The 20,536-nt window shown below is 40.8% G+C and overlaps 1 protein-coding gene across 2 annotated transcripts in view; it reads left to right on the top strand.

The window, feature by feature from the left end:
- tmtc1 (transmembrane O-mannosyltransferase targeting cadherins 1) overlaps positions 1 to 20,536 on the top strand; it is a 94,711-nt gene that overhangs the window by 60,024 nt on the left and 14,151 nt on the right. For both annotated transcript variants that reach the window (XR_015775499.1, XM_042510941.2), the window contains exons 8-11: positions 6,699 to 6,820; positions 12,309 to 12,476; positions 13,957 to 14,070; positions 18,140 to 18,283. Coding sequence is in view for 1 of the 2 variants with exons in the window: in XM_042510941.2 (XP_042366875.1) it covers positions 6,699 to 6,820; positions 12,309 to 12,476; positions 13,957 to 14,070; positions 18,140 to 18,283 (548 nt within the window). In the remaining variant the exon portion in view is untranslated. The remainder of the gene's footprint in view (positions 1 to 6,698; positions 6,821 to 12,308; positions 12,477 to 13,956; positions 14,071 to 18,139; positions 18,284 to 20,536) is intronic.

A 20,536-nucleotide genomic window follows, 5' to 3' on the forward strand; every position in this document is an offset into this window, starting at 1 on the left:
TCACATGATGCTATGGTTATGTGCTTGTCAGTAGGAATTGGCTCCCTCATGATGCAGCAGGAGCTACAAGAGCTGTCATTGCATCACATAACTCTTCAAAAGTTCATCTGAAGTTTTGAATCCACAATTTCTCTGTGAAATCGTGGACTATCATCTCCCAGAAATCCCTCATATGTGGCTGCTCTCACGTAAAAGGGGCTTGCCTCTCCATTATTGCTCCATAACACCCCTACATGGTCTTGGATTGGAAATAATGACGGCTAGTGTGGTGGCTGCAATAGAAATAAAGCTGCTAATGTTTTGAACATCCATCACCATGGTTACTGGGATGTTTTTTTCTTTTTCTCAAATCTGTAATGGAACAGTGCCTAGATACACTGAAAGCACCTTTATTCACCCTGCCAATAAACAAGACGGCAGTGTTTAGTTGTGGATCCAAGCCCACAGAAAACAGCACCAGGTTTGAAGCAAATTTTACATAGTGGCCCAGAGTAGAATTACACTGTATGGGTCCGTCATCTGATGCCATGAGGCCCAGAAAGACTTTTTCCTGTTGACTTCCATTGGGAAAAAGTTGTCTGTAAATTAGTGGATATATTCACACAACCACTACGAAATCAGTTTCACTATCAGGATTTGATAGGTCTGATAACATCTGGAAAGTGTAGAAGAGCTGCACTATTAAATCATCTTATCCCCATTCAAGCATCATTGATGTGCACTCAGAGCCTGGCTTCGCTTGTCTCACTGCAGTCTTGTGTTCTGTCAGTGCGAAACATGGCCTGCCATCTTGGCTGGTTACTGTAGAGCAAAATATTACACTAAACGGTGGACACACTCCAAACACACTCACAAATATGCAACATGTTTTCATGAAGTCACCAGGGATATGATGCATGAGACACAAACATCATGCACAGACACGTCTTTCCTCCTTATTACTTTACATTTTAAAGCCAGACTCATACACCTCCTGTTACCGTGGAGACGGAGCTTGCTTAGTGAAAAGTGTGCATTTGTGTGTATATGTATAGTGTGTTTTCTAAAGATGTACTGGCTGTGGAAAGAGCTTCTCTCTTTCTAATCAGCATCAGCTTTGTGTAATAGCTCCTCTCCTCCCTAAGCACTTGTTTCATTTCTTTTTCCCACCATACCCCTCTGCTTATCTCCATCTTACATTTCAGATTGTATTTGGTTCAAGGAGTTTTTATTGTACTGTGCTGCAGATTTTCTTTTTTCTTTGCAGAAAATATAATGTCACCACACTAAGTGTTGGTTGGTATTGCAGATGTGTCTCTCCTCAGGTTGTTTGTTCTGCAGATCTGTTTTCATATTCAGTAACTTTCTCTCTGCTCTGCACAATTCACAACTCTGTCACGCTTGTGAGCCCTTCTACTTTGAGTCGTCCAAATATTCAAAATAAGTTTCTTTTTATCCAGCTGAGCTTGAGTGGTGCTGGAGAGAGAAAGCTCTGGGTTTATGAATCCGCCCAGAACATTTTCTACATGCTAATTTTTCTCTAATTTGAGCTCATCTGAGGAGCAAACAGGCAGCTCCTTTCTGCACTGCCTGAGGCACAGAGCTGTTGCACACAACACAGTTTGCACCTGGGAAAATGCCTCTAAATTTTAAATCTGTAGATAAAACCAGGCTAGTTGTTACCCCTGATTCCAGTCTTTATGCTAAGCTAGGCTAATCATAATTGGGCTATAGCTTCTTATCTATCACACAAAAAAAGAGACTGATATTGATCTTCTTATTTACTTAAAGATGTATTAGGGCTGTCAGCGTTAATGTGTTTATCGCGATATGAATAGGATCCAGTATAGCGAATTGAAAAGAGAAAAAAAAGTGCAGCACTGACTTTAAAGAAATAAATAATGTAAATTTTGATTCCCAGATCAGATCCTTTGTCTTGTTAATATGAACATCAACTGTTTGGAAAGGCAAAATAACGGAATTTTAAGAATGCAATTAATACAACTGAAATTTAGCAGATAATTTCAGTTTTTTTAAATTATCATTTGACAGCCACAAAAAAAGAAGAAGACCATTCTTTTGATTCAGTCTTAGTCATTTTCAAAAGAAATGGCTCTCTAGGATGCAAAACTGCATTTTCTACTAAAAAGATTGTGCTGATGCTTTGGCCACAGTTTTAGTTTAGTTACTGATATTTAAAATGATTGTGTAAATGATATCATAAAGTGAACTGATACCACACACTTGCAGATGTTCGTGTTAACTTTATGTTTGTTTTTCTGTTTCTGCTAAGATGAGTTTGAAATTACTAAAACAAGTCACTGACAGAAAGATAAGAGACAAGAAAGTTTTCAGGAACTATTTTTTACAACATTTTTCGATTTTTCCACCCAAGTTTGGCGTCATACTCACTCCAAACGTCCATATCTCCAGGCATTCTCAGTCCTGTGGACTGCATGGACACACAGCGCTAAATTGTGGAGTGCAGAGACCTGCTGTCCAAAGCCACAGTCAGCCAAGAGTCCATTCTCTCTGAACTTTGTGTTGACTTCCTGAAGGCTACCTCAGGCTCACATGTCACATGTCACATGGCACATGTCTTTATGCATGGTAAACAACCAACAAGTCACATAACTCCGGTCCACTGTATAGCCATATGTGCCATATTTATGTATTTAGTTGATTTTCAGTCATCATGTACTGAAGTCCCATTCACTGCAGGAAGTAGCACTTTATGACTACTTGCAGGGCTAGTTGGACATTAGTAACAGGCAGGCTCACTGCTGGCATAATAGCCAGCTGGAAGGATTGTATTTTAACTATATACTCTTACTCCATTATATTCCAGAGGGATGTACAAACCCGATTCCAATGAAGTTGGGGCGTTGTGTAAAACTTAAATAAAAACAGAATACAATGATTTTCTAATCATTTTCAACCTATATTCAATTGAATACACTACAAAGACAAGATATTTAATGTTCAAAGTGATCAACTTTTTTGTTTTTTTTTGCAAATATTCACTCATTTTGAATTTGATGCCTATGTTTCCCTCTTTGGTGTGAAATCCACAAGGATTACTCTTTTAGAATCCAAGAAAAAGGTGGCTATGATTTTTTGGCCTTGAACTTTGTAGTCCTTGGTTGTTGGGTGGTGTCATTCCATAGAGCTACTTTTGGATTCAAGCTCATAATGGTGCATCCATGTTTCATCCCTAGTGATGATTCTTCTTAGAAAGGTGGGCTCACTCCGGTGGTGTTCAGGGAGCTTTGTAACCAGCTGGCAGAGTTTTACGACACTGAGATACAATCTTTCAAAGATGGACTAATGCTCTGGAAAGAGGAGGAGATAATGTACAGAAGTAGATGTGTAATCTTCACACTTAGGGCATCATTTTGCCCTTGTAACCCCTTGTAAAATAGAGAAATATAGATTAAATACCCAATAAAGAAAAAAAGGTAAGAAATAGTTCAGTGTAGTTCTACCTCAGCCAAAGGAACATAGTGCAGCACCACATCAGGTCAGGCAGAGTAATTAGTGAGGACAGCTGGACTTGTGGAGGCAGTTTCATGTCAAGCAGACTCTCAGTGTAGGCGGGAGAGTGTGACTTCTAGTTGAAGAGCCCACTTTTGACCAGTCAGTCTCATTTGTATGAAAAAGCTTTATTTGCCCTGTTTTAAGTCTGTCAGATTTATTATGTCACACTTTGGATCAGATTTTATGGCCATCACCTACATGAGGTCAAAGTAGACTTTTCTCTCTCAGATTTTAATGAGACCCAACAAGAGAGATGAAGTGAAGTGATTTCTCCATCTCTGCTTATCAAATGATTCTACACTTCACACTAAGGGACTGAGGGGTATTCTGCTATTGGGATGCTATAGGCTCCTGTCTGCCCACTCATGTGAAGCTTCTGTCACAATACAATGAACCAGAAATACAATGAACCAGTGTTGCCTGGTGATTTAAACAGGGACTGCCTGCATCTGATCCATTTAAAGCGCAAAGTGACTCTCTAGTTCTCACACGATGAATTAGTTCTGTTAAAAGACCCAGTCCAAAATGTTTGCAAAAATAACCTTTTTTCCCATTTTTCTGTTTTATGCCTCTGTGTTAGCGATAGCTGTGGCTGAAGGCATGATGCTTTTGAGTTGTCCTTTCATCTGTCCCATTCATGTGAATGCAAAACACCTTGAGGCACTCCCTTCAAATTTGGCACAAACATCCCCTTGGACCCAAAAATGAACTGATTCAATTTTGGTGGATAAAGATCAAGGTCACTGTGCTCTTGCGTCCATCTTATTCTTGTGAACACAATATCTCAAGGACACCTTGAAGAAATTTGTTTAAGTTTGGCACAAATGTTCACTTGCAGTCAGCACTGATGACATTTTATATCCAAAATTCAAAGGTCAGTTTTACTGTGTCTTTATATCTATTGCAGATTGGTGTTTAACAAGGCAACCACAGGATCTCCTCCCTCACATTATTATCTATTCCACATTTTAGCGATGTGCACCGTGATGTTTTTAACCATGCACATCAAATTCAACTTAATAATAATAAAAATCCAGTGAGTTGGCTTGACCCGTAAGTGGAAATGTTGAAGGAATCTTTATTTGATATATTGTACTGAGCTTTCAGTGATTCAAATGTTTATATCTGCCATTCTCAAAGAGATCATAAACTCTTGTTGTGCTGCTGTTTGTCAAAATAAAAAATGTAGTCCTGTTCCCTGCGATAAAAGCTTTGGGTTTCTTCTAATGTTGTAATAATATAAAGTGGGTCAGAGTTTTTGCACATTTTCCTTAAAAGGAACCTTTTAAGGCTGACTTAACGGTAACGTCATGGTCACGGTAATGGTAACGTCACAGTCATGGTAATGTCACAGTCACGGTATCAGCTGGAGGCAAAACAAAGGAAAACTGGAGGGAAACAAAAATCGTCACCACAGGGTTCTAGGCTACATAGGAGTCCTAAAACGTGTTTTTGGGTGCCAGAATAGAAGAAGTAAACTGAAATTATATTGCATACCAGCCACCATTGCAACGAAAACGAAGACAACTGTAGTGAGATGCAGTAAGATGAAAGGACTGGACGGAGGCGATCATCATTTTGTAGATTCATTACACATAAACCATAGAAATCACACAGATAATTTAAGAATTATGTAGTCTGGTTGTCAATCACTTTCAAATATAAACTGAAGGCATGCTATTGACCCAGCCAAGTGCAGTTTGCCATCAACATGTAGTTGTTTGTTCTGTTCACAATGGCCCAAGCCTGGTACATGGCTGTCTGCTGTGGAACTTCAGACAGCCCAACACAAGACTATTTAGTTATATCGCAGTATTTCAAGTTCTGCACATGGCCGTTTTAAACATAGTTAAAGGCATCAAAGGACCCCCCCCCACACACACACACACACACCCCGTAGTTTGTTTTGATTGTGCACACTTGTTTTTTCTATCAGCTCAGTGTCAATGTCCAGCATTTCCAACCTCAGCAATTCTGTCAAATCATCCATCCACCGAGTGAGAGGAATGATATACATCCATTTGATCAGCTTATCCAAGGCCAGGTTGCGGGGCTGAGCCAAGCACTCCAGACGTCCCCAGCAACTCCAGCTCCTCTTAGGAGACCCTGAGGGGCTCTCAGGCCAGACGTATAATCCCTCCAGTGTGTTCTGGGTCTGCCTCCAGGCCTCCTACCAGTTAGATATACCTAGAACACCTAACGAGAGACCCAGGAGGATTCTGATCAGATGCCTGAACCACCTCAACTGGCCCCTTTCGACTCCAAGGAGCAGCAGCTCCCTCTAAGCTCCCTCCTGATGTCTCTGAGTGCCCCACCCTATCTCTGAGGCTGAGCCCAGACACCCTACAGAGGAAAGTCATATCAGCAGCTTGTATCCATGATCTCATTCTTCCAGTCACTACCCAGAGCTCATGACTGAAAGTGAAGGTTGGGACGTAGATGAACTGCTGCATCGAGACCTTTCCGTTTTGGCTCAGCTCCCTCTTTGCCTCCCTCTTTCGTAGAATGCTCGCATCACTGCAGACGCCAATGATGTTCATAACTTCTTTTTATTATGACACCATAAAAATCATCAGCAGGTCCCTTCCAGTCAAAGATGGTCTCAATATCTGTCCATGAGTACAGTCCACAGCACAACAGGCCTCAGATTGGAGCGGCACTAATCAGCACTTCACACTTCCCTTACTGTCATTACTGATGATGAGCCAATCTGCTGAGCCCAGCAAGGGGCTGCACTCAACCTGTTAGAGGCCTGCATGTTCAAATAAACACAGTGGCTTAGCATGCAGGCAGAGGCTGTGTGCTTTATGAAATATGAATGGCCTCAGATATAGGCTCTACACAAGAAGGAATTAACCATAATGTGATCATTTGATCACCCTAATTGCTTCTCTGTTGCACAGATGATAGTTAATATATAAGACAGATTGGTCACAGCTGCTGAATATGCATGTGTCAGTGTCAAGACGCGCACACGTGTGTGTGTATGTGTGTGTGTGTGTGTGTGTGTGTGTGCATGTGTGTATGTGTGTTGTTGGCAGAATCTGCAAAGCACATATTACCATTCACAATTAATGTGCTTATCAGCCGTGCTATTTGAAGCCGTCTTGGTTTATTGAAAATGTAATTGTTTGCTGTGAGTGTTCTCATCTCTCTCTCTCTCTTTCTCTCTCTCTCTGCAGAGACAGGAGAGCAGGGAGGTGTTGGTGGGAATGTTGTTTCTGGTGTTTCCCTTTATTCCTGCCAGTAATCTTTTCTTCAGGGTGGGATTTGTTGTGGCTGAGAGGGTTCTCTACATGCCAAGGTGAGTCTGTGTGTGTGTGTGTGTGTGTGTGTGTGTGTGTGTGTGTGTGTGTGTGTGTGTGTGTGTGTGTGTGCGTGCGTGCGTGCGTGCGTGCGTGTGTGTGAATATGTGCATGTACCTGCAAAGATATGTCTAGTCTAGGACACATACTTCTGTTAGTTGGAGCGAGGCGGTGGAGGTTGTGGGTTAGGAAGTGTGGAGGGGCCATTATTATCCAACACACTTGTCTGTAGGTGGGTTTCCATTACAGATTTGTGCAAGCAATATTTATGTTGACAAAATCCAATTGTGAGATGACTGCATTTCCACTGTTATTTGACTTCTCTGGTGATAACATTCCAAGAAGCATGGTGATGGATGTTCAAAACATCAGCAGCTTTTTTTCTATTGCAGCCACCACACTAGCTGTCATTATTTCCAATCCAAGACCACGTAGACGTGTTATGGAGCCATAATGGAAAGCTGAACCAGTTCCAAATGACTGACCAGACTGTGCCTTTTTTGGAACGTACTCTTCATTGTCATTAGTGCTCACTGCCATGTTGTCATGTGTGTGTATCTCTGGGAAGTCAGCGTGGGGGGAGGGTGCAGCCCTGTATAAACTATGGAAGCCCAGAGAGAGCAGCGGAGGAAGTGAAAGGGAAAATCTTGATTTTCATTTGAAAAATCCACCTCAACCACAAATTTATATTATCATTATTATTATTATTATTATTTATTGCCCATAGTAAAATGTACAAGCAAGATTCCCCGAAAATTAGTTAAAAACAAATAAATAATAAAACAACAAGGAAAAGGGAAAAAAAATAGATAGTTCTTAAACATAACTTTAAATATGTAAGCTATAAATATTGTTTTAGCTTTTTTTTCTAGCTTTTTTCAAGACATTTTTCCCTTGCTTTTTTTTTTAAGGTAATTTCCTATATCTGCTGATTTCTTGCAATTTGTGGAACATGTTTGACCAATTAGCTCATTGCCTTTTTTCCCATGTTTTTGAAAGAAATCGATGTGCTGAGGGTCCAAATGTTTGAATACTTGTAAAGGCTTCTGAAAACAGTACAAGAAAAGATGTCACTCCAGGTTTCAAAGGGTTAACTAAAATAAACATAATTAAAACTATACATGTGTAAAAGTGAGTGTGTGTGTGATGAGAGCATTTCACAGGATCAGCTGCACAACATGTCACTGAAGCATTTTCAGTAAACTGGATATTAATTTATGTGTAAGAGGTAATGAGGTGACGAGCACGCGGCTTCAGAGCTCTGTGGCTATGCTCTGCTGTGTGTGTTTATGTGTGTGTGTGTGTGTGTGTGTGTGTGTGTGTGTGTGTGTGTGTGTGTGTGTGTGTGTGTGTGCGCGCATGTGTGTGCGTGTGCGTGTGTGTGTGTTATTCCGGAGCCCTTACACACTCTTATACTATCACGCTATAGCGCTTTACTCTCAGGCCAAGAGCCTCTCTGCTCTCATTGGAGAGGTTTTGTTTTCCTGCTCTCAGTCGCTCTCTTGCCTTTTCTTCAGTCCCAGTCCTCTGTTGTCACTCTTTTTCCATCTCTGCCTCATTAACTCAAACTCTCCATCCGTTGCTTTGAAACTTTGGTTTTCTTCCCAAACTAAGTCTGCCACTCAAGACTAAACTGTCATTTCTCACAGCTCTGTTTTTCTATAGTTTTTTCCTTGGATCTTAGATTCCATTGGCAGTTTATTCTATCTTTTGTGCTGCATGAAGTTTGTCAGGGCCGTCTTTGAATCATGGGATCCTTAAGGGCCGTGGGTGACCTTGAGAAGGCTTAGAGGGCCCATGGGGTCCAAAAACACATATATGAACACAGACCCTCTCAGAGTGAATCCTCTGTGTGAGCAGGGAGCTGTAGATGGAGGCACATGCCTTCAGGGGGCACGGCTCAGAGAAATCCCCAGACCTGATCACACTCAGCACTCTCTAAAGCTGCTGCATGGCTAATTGCAGTCCTACTGTCAGCAGATGCTTCTGTGGCGTCCTGAGTGCACTTCCATCCAATGCATGTCTAACAGATAAAAATAATAAGCGCTACAGTATCTGACATGTATTTGGCATATCATGTAATGCAAATTAATTTCTCTGATTTATCAGTGTAGTTTAAGGAAGTACGCTGCACACTGAGGCTGTGCTGTGCTAACACTAGGTGGGCTTTTACAGATTTGCTTAAAACTAGCGCTGGGCCGTTAACGGCGTTAATGTGCTGCGTTAACGCGGGATTCTTATCGCGCGATAATTTCCTTATCGCGCGATAAGAATCCCGCGGTATAGACCCAACTATTCACTAAGTTGGGTCTATACAGTGAGCAAGGCACCAATTTCACTTTGTTGTATAAGCGCGGATGTATACCTGGTCGAATTACGCGGAGGGGGCGTGAACAAGGCAGAAGCTGGTCTGCCTGAGTGACTGGAGTGATTGGCTCAAGCCGTGTCACAAAGCTGCTGACTGTTAATGGTCTTCTTCATGACCTCTAATGTAGGCCCACAGTTCAGTTAGGGTCATGTTATCAGAGGCTGCGCCCTCTGCTGTTCATTCCAGTTAGCAGGAAAAAGCTTTTTCCACATGGAGACAGAACCTGTGTTCCTAAATGTCTGTGTTTAACAAAATAAAAAAAAGTTAAACACCAAAGTAAATCTTATGGAACATTATTTTTCTTTACCAAATATTATAGTAGAACAGCTTTCTCAAGCATTTTGTGATGCATTTTCATCATTTAGATAGATAGATATTATTTTGAATGTCTTTGGCAAAATTCAAATCTATAATTTTAATCTAGATTAATCTAGATTAACTACAGGATTGCAGTGAGATTTATCTAGATTAAAAAAATTAATCTATGCCCAGCACTACTTAAAACTGAAGCAATGTTTTTGAAATGTTGAGAAAACACAATTCTGAGATGACTGTGTTTCCACTGAGTGATGTTCTGCGACTTCTCCTCTGGTGATAACATCCCAGTAACCATGGTGATGGGTGTTCAAATCATTAGCAGCTTTATTTCTATTGCAGCCACCACACTAGCCGTCATTATTCCAATCCAAAGCCATGTAGACGTGTTATGGAGCCATCATGGAATGGCGAGCCACGGCAAGCGGCCGCGTATGAGGGATTTCTGGGAGCTGATAGTCCACGATTTCACAGAGGAATTGCAAAAAAGGGTTTTCATTGCAATTTTGCAAAATATGGCTTTTTTGAATCCCCCTAAATACCACCTCATGCACACATAAAAAACTATTTTGCTATACACAGGAGTTTTTTTTTTTTTTTTATTGACGTAGTTCCATTAGGTGTATTTTATATTTGCAGTTTCAATATATACACAATTTACACGACAACCAAAGAGAGAATCTACTATTAACGTATCCACTACAGACTTAAGCCCCCTTAGTTAGACTGCTGTGGCTCCATACATGTGTCTCAGGCAGTTTGCCTTGGCATCTCTTTGTATTTTGTATACTTTTGCAAAGCAAGTACTTTTGAGCAGCTTTAGTAGTGTTATGCTAACAGGGAATACACTACCTATAATGCCATATATGAAATGTCCATTGCTACTTTGCAACCAGAACTCACCACCTTCAGACTTTCGTAAACATTTTTCGGACAAGAATGTGTCAGTGCTCAGTAGCTCACCTGGTTGATCAGGCTTTCCTAGCAAAGGCTTGTCTGTGCTGCAGCAGCCAGCATGTTTTGCCCTCTCTCTCCCCATCTATGCTATAAAGCTGTACTGTCTATATATATTAAGGCACTAAGTCTCTAGGTCTTATATCTTTCCTCCTCTGTTTAACATTGCCCTGTAGTACAAATCAGCCAGCAGACTTTAAACAGCTGACATACACCTTCATTCCTTATTTCCTTCTTCCACTTATCTGTCAGTCTCTAATCTTGTCGATAGATTTTTTCTTTCCTTCTCTAATATTTGCTTTTTTTTTTCAGCCTCATTGCTAACTCCAAGTCATGCGAGTCTAATGCTGTCTCAGATGGGATACTCTGCTCGCTGCTATTTTGAGTGCACCAGTGTGCTCTCACTGAGAAGTAAAATGCAGTTCTCTACATACCCAGAGGGTTGGACATTGGACACTTGTAGAGCTCAGTGGTTGCTGTATTGCTTACATAGCAGAAGGGGCAGGACCACAAACACATTCTGTACTGTCGTCAGCCATCAGTTTGCTTCTTGGGCTAATTATGTTATAATTTGGTACTGCATTCATGTTAATTTGTCATCTTCATTGTAGAAGATTTTAGTATTAGATTTGTGGTCACAGGCTTGACAAACTATAAATATTTCCAAAAGGAAGCAGTTATGAACTTGGTAGATGAGCTGGTTGTCATGAAAGTAATATCATAAGAACGCCTTTTGGCAATTTCGTCAAATTTGGCACAAATGTCAACTTAGACTCAACGATGAACTAAATTTTTTCCTTATCAAAGGTAAAGGTCACAATGACCTTGCATTTGTCTCATTTTCATGAACGTGATATCTCAAGACCACCTTGAGGGTTTTTTTTTTTTTTCAGATTTGGCACAAACATCCATTTTGAGACAACAGCTGAACTAATTTGATCTCAGGAACAGAAGGGGGGACATTTGGTCAGATGCTGAACTAGTGACACTAATTTGTAAACTGTGCTGATTGTAGAGATCTTCTGTGCTGCCGGGGTGAAGATGTGTGTGAAGCATCCATGCTGTCACACACATGGATGTAAATTGTAAGAAAAACCTGACTGGTGCACAGAGGCAGCATGGTGGTAACTTCAGTTTTTAATACAATAAATAAACCAATACAGAAGATGCCAGGTTAGCAAACAAGCACATGTCGCATTATGTATTTTGACCAGTGAGAGTAATTTGGGAAATTTTGCATTAATCATGTTTGTTAAGGGATTAACAGCCATGTTTGATTTAAGACTGTGTGAGTACATACATGGTGCAGTGTACTGTACATGTGTACTAACAGAAGCATCTGATTTGAGACACAGCATTAGTTTTCCTTTGTATTTTTCTCTCAATGCCTTCTCTTCCTCTTTCGGTTGCTGTTCCTTTAAGGCACACTATTTCAGTGTTTCTGCACTTGGATGGAAACTGCAACGGTGTGGAAAGAATGAAAGAAAATCCTTCTTGCCTAAAGTCATCAACAAAGACACAAACAGGGAGTTTTTTTTTAACCATGTGATCCAGATCACAGGGTTTGCCTAAAGGGGTTGGGATCTGCTGTGGAAGCCACAGCAGCCACCTATGGTGATGATATGATCATGAACCCACTGAAGTGATGTGAGAGGGGATGAGAGACACCACCACTTTATGTCACAAAGTTTTGGGGAGACAGTGTGACAGTGACAAAAGAGACACTGAGGAGATGTAGGACTACACTAACAGATGGAGAAGAGCTCAGGAATGATACCTTTGTGTTTTTGTCTCCTGTTTTTGTCTAACTGTCTCCTCACTGTACTCCCCCTCCCTCCCTCCTCCTGCAGTATGGGTTACTGTATCCTGGTGGTCCATGGCCTGAGCCGGCTGTGTTCAGTGGTGGGCCGTTGGGGCACCACAGTCCTCAGTGTCTCCATGCTGCTGCTGCTCCTGCTCTTCTCCTGGAAGACCGTCCAGCAGAACCATGTCTGGCTCTCCAGGGAGGCCCTCTTCCGGTAAGGAGACAGAGAGACTGCGTGTGTTTTGTCTTTGTGTGTTTGTGTGTATATATCTGCACACAACCCAATTGAAGTCAGTTTTATTTATAAAGCCCATCTGGGCTTTACAGCACACGACACACCTCTGTACTTAGACCCTCACATCGACAAAGGAAAAACTATCCCGCAAAAAAAACCTTTCACAGGGGAAAAAATGGTAGAAACCTCAGAAAGAGCGACTGAGGAGGATCCCTCTTCCAGGACGGATAGACGTGCAATAGATGAATTACAGTAGATTAGAAAGAATCCCTTTAATGGCCACTTGAGGCTGGCTCCAAAACAGAGACCCCCATGTCAAAATGCCCAATTTTATAGCAGAAATAAACATGTTTACAGCCTGATGTAAAAAAAAATGTTTAGGTCTCTATAGCTAATTTCAAAATTCACTCAGCTGGACAAGTGTTCATTTTTATAGAATTTGCCAGTTTGCATTTTACTGAGGCCCAAAAGTTACACATATTTAAGGGTGGTGTAGCTCGAGTGACAGACTGTCTGCTGAAAGTGTCCTCAGCCTCTCAGTCACATCCATCCCTCACTCCTCCACAGCTTTGGCCTTGTGGCCATATATGACTTCTGGCTTGAAAATTCAAGACGGCAGCGGCGGAAATGCCGAACCCGAAGCATCAGACGGGCAGTCCACAAACCAGCTTGTGATGTCACATTAGCTACATCTGTTATTCATACAGTCTTTGTTTGAAACATTGGGCCACTGCCTAAGCTGCCATGTTTGATGAGTTGAGAGTGAGAATGTGTGTGTGTGTGTGCGTGTGCATGGAGGTCCTTTATTACCTCAGCCAAGTAGGTTAGGTTTTAAGTTCAGGTTTTTTTTAAATTTCGGTTGATTTGTTTTTTTGCATAATTAAACAAAAACAACTGGCCTGATTTTCATTAAAACATACTATATAATAGTATTATATTATTATTATACGTATTATTATTATAATAAAATATAAATATAAATATATATATATATATATATATATACATATATATATATATATATAATTTTTTCACTTCTATTAACATTTAGTAAAAGGGCCTTGCTGGAGGTTTACACTCTCCCAGTACCTTTTTGGTTGTTAAGATTTGTGTGTTCACAGGAGGGTACAGAAATTTAGAAACACATCAAACAAGACAAAAAATATTTTGATAGTTCCCCATTTTAAGTATAAAAGTCATATTTTTCATTAATATAAGAAAAAGAAAAAAAAAGCAGCTCTCAGCCAATCAGAGATCCATTAAAGTGCACTTTTAAGGTTTGAAATCACTGACCAGTGCAGGTAACTGCAGACAGAAATCAAATCTAGTCAAGATGGGCCTACACTCTTGTTTTCCTGGAAAGATTTTTTTTTCATCCACACAGTGATTTTGCTCTGATGTTTTCACCTCATTTCTTTCTACAGACTGACCTTTTGCCTCCTCTTCCTCCTTGTTTCAGCTCTGGTATCCAGACTCTGCCTCACAATGCCAAAGTCCATTACAACTACGCCAACTTCCTGAAAGACAGCGGCCGGCACCAGGAGGCCATTCACCACTACAGCACTGCCCTCAGGTCTGAAGCTCTCTGACTGCAGCCACTCCATACTCTCTGTCACCTCTCTCTCTCTGTTCAGTTCAGTTCAATTCAGTTCAGTTAACTTAAGTTAAGTGCAGTCCAGTCTAGTCCAGTTCAGTCCAATCAGCTCTACCTGCATGACTTTTCTTCATATACAATTAAAGACGGTGAATGAAACTAGGAGCTGATCCTAATGATAACAATAGTCGATAAAATAGTTCATTAAATTAATAAACAAATCAGAATCATATATATTCACTTCATATATATATATATATATATATATATATATAAACATACATAAATGTATATACAAATATATCGCGTATGTCTTATACATGTATACTTATAAACGTGTTTTGAGTGTTTATGTGTGTGTGTGGGTGTATTATAGATCTGCTGTAAGGAATAAATAACAAGGCAGAGTGTGAGCTGTGAGGACATGAACTCCAGCTGTTATGTATTGGTGTGTGTGTGTGTGTGTGTGTGTGTGTGTGTGTGTGTGTGTGTGTGTGTGTGTGTGTGTGTGCGTGTGTATTATAGATCTGCTGTAAGGAGTAAATAACAAGGCAGAGTGTGAGCTGTGAGGACATGAACTCCAGCTGTTATGTATTGTTGTGTGTGTGTGTGTGTGTGTGTGTGTGTGTGTGTGTGTGTGTGTGTGTGCGCGTATGTATTATAGATCTGCTGTAAGGAGTAAATAACAAGGCAGAGTGTGAGCTATGAGGACATGAACTCCAGCTCTTATGTATTGTTGTGTGTGTGTGTGCGTGTGTGTTTGTGTTTGCATTTGTGTATGTGTATTATAGATCGACTGTATATGTAATTTAAGTTTGTTCAGGGTCAATTGTTGTCTCTCAAGGAGCCCCACTTAGGGTTTTTGTGCAGGCAGCGATGGTGCCTTTAAGGGAGGTTTAAGGGGTTTATAGTTGCTAATGTGAGTGGCCATCTGTGTGTCCCTTTTTCCTAATTTTTTTGGCAGGGCTCTAAACATTTGCCTGTTTTGCGTCTCCTGAAGGTGTAGGCTCTATGTCGTGCTTTCACACGACTATAAGTCAGCCTTAAATAGTACAGTGAACAAAGCTGCTCCATTTGACGCCCTGAGAGCTGACAGATCACACTGTTCTGAAACAAGATTTGAGTTTTGTAAAGACTCATTGTTGAGCCTTAATTGATGAGGTGGTGGCACCCTCTCATGTGTCTTTTGTTGTGTTTGTTGCAGCCTCTGGATATTTAAGATCTTGTGGACTTTCTTCTTTTCACATCTTTTCTTACTCTTCTTGTAACAGCTGCATGGCGCATGTCCATCATTCTTCTCTTTACTCCCAGGCTCTAAAATTCTCCTGTCCATCTTTTCATGTATCTCTCTCATTTATCCACTCTCTGCTTCCTAGCTTCCCCCGTTCTCTCCTCCTCCCCTCTCTCCAGTCGTCCTGTAGCAGCAGAGCAGTGTGCTGCCAGCATGTCAGAGCTCCACAGCACAACAACCCCGCAGCTCTCCATGCTCCAAAACTCAGAGCGGAGAGCCTCAGCAGCTTTCATCCAGCTCCAAACCACTTCCCAGCTCCTAATACCACACCACCCTCTGTCAGTTTAATTAGCCAGCCGCTTCTGCTCCTCCGTTTTTCCACACAGGAAGGCAGAGAGAGGGACAAAGATCCCTTTGAGTCCCTCACATTTTACTTTTTCAAAGATTCCCTTTGATTTTTTTTTTCATAAAAATGCATTGATAAGTTTGTCATGTGAGTGATAGAGGCAGAGCTGATAGATCATTTAGTTACTGTACCCAACTACTTTTGGGACCTAAAGACATACTCCCAGCAATGCTTTGAGGAAAGCAGTGTCAGGATGAAATCTAGTCACTTTGGCGATCCATTAACTTCTCCTCTAGCACCATCATCAGGTCAAAATTTAATTTGCCTTTTTTCAGAGCAGACCAAGTGATTCTGCCTTGTTGACCTCTATAGAATAATTCAAAACAGATTAAACAGATCAAAACAGCAACTCAGGTTGGGGTGTAGATGTTGTGTCCTGATACCAGAGCCTGCTGCCTGGAAGATGTCCGCTGGGCTTATTGCAGTCTGGTCAGGACCTTCCCCTTGTGTTGTGTATGACACTGCCAAAAACAAAGAGGGCTTCACTTGGACGTCGGCACCGACAACTGCTTATGCTTCAGTCTCTAGTTCCAAACTTCATTCCAAAACTCTGCTGTCAGCCAGCGGCTGCCCCTGAAGTTAGTTTGAAGTTTGAAAGACGTTTGCTGTGAAAAAAGCAGCATTATCTAATTGTTCCCTCATAAAATGAACTGATTACTCATGCCTTGGCTTTTTTTTTTTTTACAAAAATATCAATTATGTGAGGTCCAGAATACATTTAACTCTGTTTCCTCACCCCTTTTAAATCACTTACAGTAAAGCTTCAATTAGTATCCCAGGGTAATATTTGCTTAAATCACTGAACCCAACAGGCTTATATTTGGGACAGATTTTCTATTACTTTCACAAAAAACTTGCAAAGATGAAAATACAATCAAAGGATATATTTAACCTTTGGAGACCTGGGCTGATATTTTATTCAGACACATGAAAAAAAGGGTAATGTGCAAAAAAAGAGGAAATGACCCTGAGGTCTGTGAAAAGTAAAAGAATATTATCTGAAAGCAAAAAAAAAACAAAAGTGAGAAATTAAAAAACAAATAAACAAAAAAACAAAGCAATTAACGAACTGAAAAAAGCTTAAAAATTTTAATAATTCTGTAAAAATAATGTTAAATATATTGTTATTAATAGAGTTCACTGGACATTTTTCCCTGGCTTTTTCAAAAATTGTCCTCTACATCTACTAATCTCTTTTTTTGCATCTTGTTGATTATGCTATGCTTTGCGAAAATGAGTGATTGAATTTTAGAGATTCTGACAAAGCTAACCATGTGTAGCATGTCCATATTGACAAAAGGTTAAACATACATACATATTGTCTGTGTGATCTAAGCGGCAGGTAACCGGTTTTATACATCTAAAGAACTTCTATAAAAATAAACTGCATGGCCTGTAATGAAGACAGGCCTTTATTTGCCAAAATGTGTCGCCACAGCAGGCTAGTATAAGGGACTGGGTGTTTAATTTAGGACAAGGGTTTTATTTGGAGTTTTACAGTAGTTTTTAAATCACCTACACTGAGGAAGAATTTGAAACCCTAAGTTCCAGTCTCTGTTGTGATTGGCAGAGGACCCCGTCTGATTACAGCTGGGCTAACCACAGGTCTATATGACAAACTGTTTGGACGATATTATGGATCAGTCAGCAGCCAGTACAGTGGACCAGACTGGGATCATGAGGGGACGAGGTGGGAGCTGAGAGCTGGGTATCCTCGATACGACCGCTGCCATCTTGCACTGGTGATGTAATTCGGAGCCATAGTCTGCGCAGTAGTGATATTTGCGATAGGGGAGTTCCCGCCGAAACACCCGTCCAGCCGATCACAAGCAGTTCCATTAAATGCAAGCGCATGGATTTGCTGTCTCAGCTATCAATCCTGGGGGAAAATCCCCTCTTTGTATAATGTAATAACTCATTAAAACCGAACTTATCATTAAAACAAACACTTGAACGAACATCAGGGTGTATTTGGCGTGTACTTTGAGTTTTTAGTTTGGCCTATGTCCATTCACTAACATGGAGGGGCAGGCTTTATGACCTATACTGCAGACAGACACCAAGGGGCGATCCAGATTGAAAAGGTACACTTTGGGGGAGCTGTCATGTTGTCCATCTTTATATACAGTCTTTGAGCGAAGCTGAGAGCTGGGGGACCACAAATTGTTGGTAGGTCAGACAAGACCTACCGTTTTGCAACAAGTTTATAATTGCAACTTAGAAGGTGATAATATGTCACTGTTGTGTTCACAATTTTGTTCCGGTGCCCCAGGTTTGATTCTCCTAGGTGAAGTTAACATTTGTATTCACCTCTTATACAAAATGCTCTCTGTAAATTAAATATGACCCTCTCCTGTCCTGTCTCTTAACTGACCCCCCCCCCCGTCCTCTGTCCCTTCCCCTCCTCTCAGGTTATACCCCCGCCACGCCAGCGCTATGAATAATCTCGGCACTCTGACTCGCAACCCAGAGGAGGCGGAGCACTACTACAGGAAGGCTCTGGACATCAACCCTCAGCATAACCGAGCTCTGTTTAACCTGGGAAACCTCCTCAAGTAAAAAAAAACTACACACACACACACACACACACACACACACACACACACACACACAAGGTGAGAGGCTATTGGAGGACAGCTGAACAGTGACAGCACACACACCACACCACAGAGAAGCTGGATCATCACTGTGTGAAATGTGACAGGAAGTGAAGATCCTCCCCATAGCTGGAGACTCACTTAATATCAGAGAGCTACAATTCAACAGTTTCTGGTGGAAGTCATTTTTTCTCTCCAAAACTGTCCAAAAAGCTTCCAAATTTGGCAATGACCCTCACAGCTGGAGACAGTCGTAGGTTTTTAGTGGTTTTATTTCTTCAGCTGTCCTTCCTTCTAAGCAACAGAAAAAAAAAACATTCGATTGTTCACTTGTCTCTCAGTTACCTCTGCTTTTAACCAAAAAACAACCTTCTTCCGGTTGACCTATTTGTCACATACTAAGTTAGCAAGAGGCAGACAGACTACATGTCAAACGGTGAAAACATGGCTTACTTTTCAGCGCTGCACATTTTGTACGTGCTCTACACTTTGCAGGTAGCTTCTTGCTTTTTCGTCTGTTCTTCTTCTTCTGTTTTTCCCAACTTTCTCCTATGATATTATGTCTTACAACTTCTGAGTCAAAGCCTGGTATAGAGACATGCACATGCACATGTACATGTACATGGAGCATGCACAGAACACCTAGGCTAGTTCAGGTGCGGTGCAGGTGTATGCACTATAGAGTAAATTAACCCCAACTGCATTATCTAGTTGTGTTTGTCCAACTCCGAGAAGTTTGACTTAGAAAGATTTCATTCAGACTCCAGACTCCACCTTTACATGTCTTCTAAAAGTTCAGTTTTAGTCAGACTAACACAATAATTTGACTTTTGTAACATCATGTAAAGTTCTGACTGTGTTGTTCTCTATGAACACAATCTACATTACCATCAGTGTCTACAAAGAAAATGATGTACCCAAAAAATTCCTCACTAAAGGCAGCAAAAAGAAAAAAAAGCAGTAAAACCCTGAGTGGCCATTCCAGAGCTCAAGCCAGCATGGAGTGTTAAGACCTGGAAAGCTTTAGAGGATTTAAGCAGTTTCTGACACATGCATGAAAAATAACAGGTTTTATGATGATTCAACAGATTACTCATTTATGATCTTATCTGTCTCCTACCCACGGCCAACTGGCAACACCATCACATCTTATTGTTAAAATCCAAAAACATTTTGTCTACTTTGTGTTAAAGCATGCCTGCTTATTACATTTGCATTGCCCTCTGAAGATTGTTTGGAGTGAAACTTTCAGGGTCTTTCAGGTACTCACGGAACAATCCTGCAAGTTTTGTGATGGTCCAGTGGTTGAAGCGTTAGGTCTAGGTATGAGCTGAACCACATCTCCTTCAAGTTCATTGATTAATATGTTCCAAAACACAGTGAGATAACAACAAGCTTCAAATAACTGTTGATAAGTTTAATCCAATAATGATCCAGAGGAGAACTGCTACAAATTGGACCTGTGATTGAGGAGAGGATCTCAAAAGCACGTCTTTGCAAAAAAATTCAGAATGTAGGCAGGTAGATGGAAGATCAGAGGTCAGAGAGGTCAGGGTTCACATCATGCATTCTACATGAGAGTTGCTCTTTTGCCCTCCTCCCTCCATGTATATATATATATATATATATATATATATATATATATATATATATATATATATATATATATATATATATATATATATATATATATATATATATATATCATGACGATGCTGAAGAAGATGATGATGATGATTTCTTGTGATTTGCAGGACATTTCTTGCTTGCTGACGTTTTCCACGTTTTTGAAAGAAATCAGACCAACTTGCTCTGGGTTCAAAGGTTTAAAAACTTGTGAAAGTGTTGTGAGTGCAGCTCAAGAGAAGTGTTGACAGTCCAGGTTTCAAAGGGTTAACCCTGCTGACTGCCTGAGTCAGAGTGTGAAGCCGATCTGTGGTTTCTCAGAAAAAGTTCAGGACTTTCCCTCAGAGTGTCAGGCTGTGAGTTGCACCCGTGGGTGGTGCAGATTGAATATGCTAATGCACACTCAGGCATCATTGTGTGTGGATTAATAACAATGATTTCAAAGGTGTTCACCTCTGCTCCTCCTTTTTTGGCCCTTTCTCCTCTTCCTCCTCCTTCTTCGTCCTGCTCAAAACGTCCAGCCCTTACTCACATCTGCACAGCAGCTGTAATTACAGTCTATCTTTGGCAGGAACAGATGGGATC

This window comes from Plectropomus leopardus, chromosome 22 (genome assembly GCF_026936395.1).
Source record: "Plectropomus leopardus strain MGB_pleo_1.0 chromosome 22, ASM2693639v1, whole genome shotgun sequence".
NCBI classification, from domain to species: domain Eukaryota; kingdom Metazoa; phylum Chordata; class Actinopteri; order Perciformes; family Serranidae; genus Plectropomus; species Plectropomus leopardus.